Here is a 6627-nt window from a genome sequence, read left to right as displayed (position 1 = left end):
CGGATGATTATGAGCCGGAAGTCAAGGCCACAAAGGATCCGAACCAGCTGTACGAAATTGTCAAGCGCTTTGGAAATGCGAGGTCCAACAACAATCACATGAAGGAGCTGAAAGCGTAATGACCACACCCACATAAATCTCTCATTTTGCTTTGCTCTTTTTACTATTCATCCTTTTTCTATTTCTAGATATGCTCCGTTTACGTTTTATTTCTTTTTTTACTTAGTAGACATGATTCTTTCATGTTATATCATTTTCATACAGCTCATGTTTGGACAGAACCAAGATCATACAATTTGTTGCGACGTACGTTGACCTGGGTGATCTTGCCGAGTCTGTGAGGCCACTCGGTAAAATGTCGAAGAATGTAGTTGCATGTGGGATTGACTTCATCAACAGGCATATGGATATGTCTCCTGACAAAACAATCATGCAGTACACTGTGACGTGCAAAATATGGGATGGTGACTTCCACCACAAAATCCAGAGGAAGAATTTTGCTGCGCATGGTGATTTCAAGCTCACAATGAAGAAATGTGTGAGTACTCCTTCCTTTTTTGCACATTTTTTCCTCCCATGTTATTTTTTTGCCAGTAGCTATGCTTCAGATGTGGGCTACACCCTGTTTTGTGATAGCTGTTTCATGCGGCAACAGCTGCCATGTAAAATGACTTCTGATTTGCTTTCTTAATACAACCTATGTGGCAAATTCAAACTAAAATACATGGCAACTTTGTTCATACAAGGATGGCAACTTCTTTTAATTACGCACTATAACTAAACATTATACGTTGGTCTACTTTTCTTGGACCCTTAATGCTTTTATAGTCACTCATGTGCCTGTTAGTGTAACCGGTGATATCTTTACATGTCATTTTCCCAACTACATCATTTCTGTTCTTAATGTGAGCTCTGCTTCTTCTTTCCTTCATTTTTGTTTGCAGGTCTTGTTCCCCATGTTCCAGGAGCTTGCACCACACGACCCAGACAACAAGTGTGGTCACCACTATGCGATCAGCCTTGACCTGAAGAACCAACGTTTCGAGGTGCTTGATTCAATGCGTTCAGAAGCTGATGCAGACCTTACTATGCATGCTGAATACTTCATCAACAACGTCAAAGAGACATGGCACCGTCACTATGAAAACTCAAAGGTCCAGATCAGACATTTTCCAATTGAGTACGTGGCGACTACGAAGTAAGGAAACCAGTATTTTCCCATCTTTTCTTCATGTGTCCTCCAAACCATTGTTTACCCTCTTTTTGTCACCTCTGAATTGAAGTTTATGATTTTTTCTCTATGATCTTGTGAGTTAACCTGACTCTTTTCTTGTTTAGGCACGACGGCGGCTTCCACACGTTGGAATACCTTGCAAAGTGGGAAGGTCGACGGGTTCCTGTCGTCACAGCTGCAATGGTCGTCGAGCTCCGCAAAATTTACACATGGAACTGGTTGATAAATAAAGATTTCAACACACGGTCCAACGCACATGAGTTCATAGAGGAAGCTGTGAAGAAAGCCGCCAAGAAGTACAAGTGATCACGTGGTGCTCCAGACCGAACGCCTACCTTACATTCTGTTGCCGAGGAATGTAAGGTATTACCTTGTTTTTTCAAAACTATGTCCGTGTAATATGATATGACTACATCTCCCCGTAGCCTAGTATACAGTGGTGGCGTGTGAGTGACATTTGAATAGTTTCTAATATATGTGTGGATGTGAACCTACTTAGGTGTGGCAGCAGATAAGTTTATGTGTTTTCAGTATTATTATGCGCTTGTGGGTTGGTAGTACCAGTATGGTGTTTTGAATGCGTCTTTGATGTCTGAAAACATGGCAAATGTAGTTTATCAGTCATGGTTAGTGAAAGTTATCGTTCTTTGTTGTTTGGCTTTTTGGGGCTTTTTTTGCACTGCTAACTGTACCGGCTAGCATGGTAGTTTTGATCACGCAGTAGTAACCTGTGTGGTTGCTGCATGAGACCGTTTCAGCTTGTTTCCCATAGTTTGCACCACAATACATTATCTGTTACTAAAATGCGCTGACTGAACATGGAAATCTTCGCGATGAAGATTCAGTACAACTAACATGGCATGTTCAGTACAACTAACATGGCAGATTCAGTAAAAATAACATGGCAAATTCAGTACAAATAACATGGCAAATTGAGTAGAAATGGCATGGCAGATTCAGTAGAAATGGTATGGCAGATTCAGTAGAAATTGCATGGCAGATTCAGTTCAAGTAACATGGCAAATTCAGTGCCATACACGTGGCAACTGCAGCTACTCCTTCATGGCATTTTTACTTCAAATTCTGATGCCCCTGAAGAGTCATTCTCCAATTTTTACAAAATTTAGAACATCTAGATTACAAAAAAATGTCACCATGGACCAAGTCACAATGCTCCAATGTTGTTTACGGATTGCCCGTCCCTTTCTTTGGTTTCTTTTGTTTTGCTTGAATCTCCAATCTCGATTTGTATCTTATCTCTTTTGGACGCCCTTTTGTGATGGAACGGGGCGGGTTCCTAACCTGTGTTTGTGTGCTTGCTGTTCCAGATCCTACCTCCGAGTTTTCAGATGATGGCCCTGTGGACGAAGGCACACTTGATGTGCGGGGGAACCTGTGTAAGGCTTCCTCAGCTTTCCTCTTCTTGATCTCATCAAGCTCTCTTTTGAGGGCCTTCCCGTGTTTTTCTGCGACCCTTGCTGTCTCATCACTCTTGCACGCTTCATCAATTAGTTCAGCATAGTTCTTTGTCAACACAACGTGCCTCATGGCTTCCATGGTTGACTCTGGTCGCTCGTCATGCACGGCCAAAACTGCGTTTGAAGTTTGCGGCGCCAATGCGTCGTCAGCATCCCAAGTCCATCGCCGTCTTATGAAATGGCGGGGCATTCGTGTCACCACGTTCAAGTCCATTACTTTTAGAATGTGACAGCACACAATCCCGTCCCGTTCGAATTTGCAGCATTGGCAGTAGTATTTGCCTTTGCTTATCGATGCCTTCACAAAGTAGTTCCTTCCCTTGTCTGGGTCTTCAGGTTCTGAATCTGACATGCCCATGATAGAACACACCTTGAACGTATGTTCGTCCACCTGGAAAGCCGTGTACATGCTGGCACGCTTTATTTCTTCCTGGAATCTGCAAGTTTTGTGTGGTTTTTGTTAAACTCTTGTGTGAAGTTTTTTGTAGCACCTTTTGTTTGTTGTGGCCAATGGAATTACAATTCGTTCAAACATGGCAACTATAGTTCATTAAACATGGCAACTGCAGTTGAGTAAACATGGCAACTACAGTTCATTAAACATGGCAACTGCAGTTGAGTAAACATGGCAACTGCAGTTCATTAAACATGGCAACTGCAGTTCATTTAAACATGGCAATTAAACATGGCAACTGCAGTTCATCAAACATGGCAACTGCAGTTGAGCAAACATGGCAACTGCAGTTGAGCAAACGTGGCAAACTGCAGTTCATTAAGCATGGCAAACTGTAGTTCATTAAGCATGGCAACTACATATCATGGTTACTCTGTACCTAATGGCTACTTTTCAACAAAATCATCATTTTCAAATAAGCATTTCAACTGCATTGCATTCTACATGGCACCTAGTACCTTCATGATTGTGCAAATAAGATTGTAACACAACTGACTTACTTGTTAAAAATCGTGTTGGTGTATATCTTGCTCATCTGCCTCTCCATTGGTAAACACGTTAGCAATTTTGGCTGCTTGAGCACGGTGTTTGCTTCTTGCTGTAGCTCCGATCCCAGTATTTTTTGTTGCAAAGCGGTGTACTGCTTGGCAAACTGTAGCAATGAGTTGCCTGGGCTCACCTACCGCTTCAAAACGGCATTGAACCCCTCACTGCGCTGTGTAGTCTGCAGAAACGGGAAGAAGCACTGCATGAAGTAGGCCGGCACCCAGTACATTCGCTTCTCCCACAAGCTAGCAAGCGTCTCTTGGTCTTGGACTTGATATGTTTCAATCATATCCATCCAGCTCCTTTCAAACTCCTCCACCGTCAAGCTGTGGTCCACGCACAACTCGAATGCCTTGTGCAGCTCTGGACGGTCAGCAAAGAACGGTCCTAGCGTCTCCTCAGCCTTCTTTATAATGTGCCACCTGCAGTGCCTGTGCACTGCCAACGGAAAGACCTCCTCTATGCCTGCACGCATGCTAAAATCCTGGTCTGTTATTATGTTCATCGGAGCAAGTCCACCCATGCACTCCAAGAATGTCTTGAACAGCCAAACGTACCCATCCGTGTCTTCGTTCCGAACGAGCCCGCATCCGAACTGCAATGACTAATTGTGGTTATTTATTCCTATGAATGGAGCGCATGGCATCTTGTACATATTAGTGAGATATGTCGTGTCGAATGAAATGCAGTCTCAGAAATGTTTGTAGGCTCTTCTTGCAGCACCATCCACCCAATACATGTTCCTGACACGGTCCTCATCGTCCAATCTTATCCTGTAGAAGAAATCTTCATCTTCTTTCGCTTTCTCATCGAAGTAGGCTATCGTGGCTTCTATGTCAGCCAACTTGCTTTCTCTACGGTACTTTGCTTTTAGGTTTGTGACGTCTGTTGGCAGGTAGAGCATGCTACTCAGAGACCCTTTTTTGCTGTGGATGAGGGAGAGTATCTGCACCATTCTTGATGGACCGAGGTTACAATCATGTAGTAGCTTTATGAATTTCTTCTCGAGGGGGGTGAATCCTCTGTGGGCGGTCAGAAATTTTACCAGGTTAAACTTATTTATTAGCTCGTGGTTGTGCTCGTCAAAATATTTAGTGACCACCCACTGTGCTCCATCTATGTTCAGCTTACACCGGACAGGGCATTCTGTCTTGACAATGATACCTCTCTTTCGTTCTGGAACGACATGCGCATCACCTTTTCCCTTCTTGTTTCTTCATGCCTTGTAGCACCTCATCTCACCTCTGCTGTACTCGTTAGTTTTTTTAATTTTCCTGTGGTATTCGGTGTTGACCGCAAACCCATGGAACTTTGCATCTGTCTGGTAGAATTCCTTTGCATCTTCAAACGAATCAAATCTCTGCCCAAGATACAGTGGCTGGGGTACCATGATTTCTGATTGCCCACCATCTTCATCCCCTTGTGCTTCGTCATCGGTTTCATCATTCACTTCAGTATCGGTGGTTGTTTCACCTGCTTGAGTGTTGCTTGTGCTGGTGTGCACATGTGTGCTTGTCGGTATTGCTGGCACGATTGCCATTTCCGACACTGACTCGGCATTGTTTGTGGCATGAGTGTTGGCTGGCTGGTGGAACGCGTCTTCCGTGCGCTCAGAGCTCCCCGCAGTAGATGTCCCCGCGCTGCTGTTAATTGTAGTTGATGGTCCTGCAATAAAAAATTAGCTACGAGCGTAAGATTTTGCTTGAATGTCATGTTTATCGTAACGGAGCACAGCAACTGCATGTGATTTTGCATGACATCATTCACACAGCTAGTCGTGAATCTGCATATGGCCATGCATGGCAACTGTAATTCTCCAGTAATGGCAGCTACAGTCCAACCACATGGCAACTACCGTTGCCAACACATGGAAACCAGCGTCTCTTAGCATTAGAACTTGTAGCATATATCAATGGCATATATTGTCCAACACACATGGCAACTACTGTTGCGAGCACATGGCAACCAACGTCTTTCAGCATCAGAACTTGCAGCATATAGCAATGGCAGATACAATCCAACATACATGGCAACTACTGTTGCCAACACATGGCAACCAGTATACTCTAGCATCAAAACTTGTGTTATAGGCTTGAGCTCGATACGCAAATGTGAACAATCATGAATGTTGCACACACTCTTATAGGAATTGGCAAATCCCGAAGACAATATACGACTCTTTGCACACGACCACTTGGTAGCATTTTTTGTTTGTTTTTTCCACCACCACCCGTTACAAATCTACTTTTCTTCACATGGTATTCCCCACAAAAGCAAATGCAGTACTGTTTTATGTTTTCACTTTTTTTTTACCTTGTTGTGCCGCATGTGCCGATCTTGTGTGGTTTGTCATTCCAATTTGATGTGCTCTATCTGCAATAGCGCTTTCCTGCAACTGTGAAGCTTGCCATGAGACGTTTGCCGATGTGGTTCCACCGTAACAACATGCGATCATGGTAGCAGTTGGTCATTGCATGGCAATTGTAGTTTGTTCAATATGGCACATGTAGTGGTCCAACCATGCCACACAGATTTGTTCACACTTGTCATCCACGGTTGTTTAGACATTGCAGTCACATTTGATTATACATGGCAACTTTAGTTGTCCAGGCATGGCAACTGCAGTTTGTCCAGCCATGGCAACCGAAGCTGTCCAGGCATGGCAACTGCAGCTGTCAGATATGTTCCTTTCTCCTAACTCACTGCCCACAACTTCACTTTCATGCACTCACCTGTGTACGACGTTGATGGCAGGTACATGGTTGCTGCCTGATGCCATGTGCCGCATGAAGGTCCTACATTTTTTCTGATATAACTCGTGAGTCTTTTGCCATCCTTGCAAGTTTAATTTCATGTCCACAACAGTAAGTTTCTTTTTCGTATGCGTTACCTTGATTTGCCACATTAGCTAGCTG

General features: G+C 43.7%; 1 protein-coding gene across 1 annotated transcript; it reads right to left on the bottom strand.

Moving 5' to 3' along the window:
* Positions 1-2419: 2419 nt before the first annotated feature.
* On the bottom strand, positions 2420-4235 carry LOC109756607 (protein FAR1-RELATED SEQUENCE 5-like). The gene is made up of 2 exons (XM_020315456.3): positions 3850-4235; positions 2420-3149 (listed from the first exon to the last, which is right to left on the bottom strand). Exons 1-2 carry the CDS (start codon positions 4233-4235, stop codon positions 2420-2422), a joined length of 1116 nt encoding a protein of 371 aa, XP_020171045.3.
* Between the last annotated feature and the right edge of the window lie 2392 nt (positions 4236-6627).

The sequence above is a fragment of the Aegilops tauschii genome, chromosome 4 (assembly GCF_002575655.3).
Source record: "Aegilops tauschii subsp. strangulata cultivar AL8/78 chromosome 4, Aet v6.0, whole genome shotgun sequence".
Taxonomy (NCBI): domain Eukaryota; kingdom Viridiplantae; phylum Streptophyta; class Magnoliopsida; order Poales; family Poaceae; genus Aegilops; species Aegilops tauschii.
Note: the sequence above shows the minus strand (reverse complement) of the source record. Positions and strands in the feature narration are given on the sequence as shown.

Coding starts and splice junctions, on each gene's coding strand:
- LOC109756607 (XM_020315456.3), bottom strand. CDS start 4,235: ATGGGTGGACTTGCTCCGATGAACATAATAACAGACCAGGATTTTAGC. Junction 3,150..3,849: donor TTCAATGCCGTTTTGAAGCG/GTAGGTGAGCCC, acceptor CAAAACTTGCAG/ATTCCAGGAAGAAATAAAGC.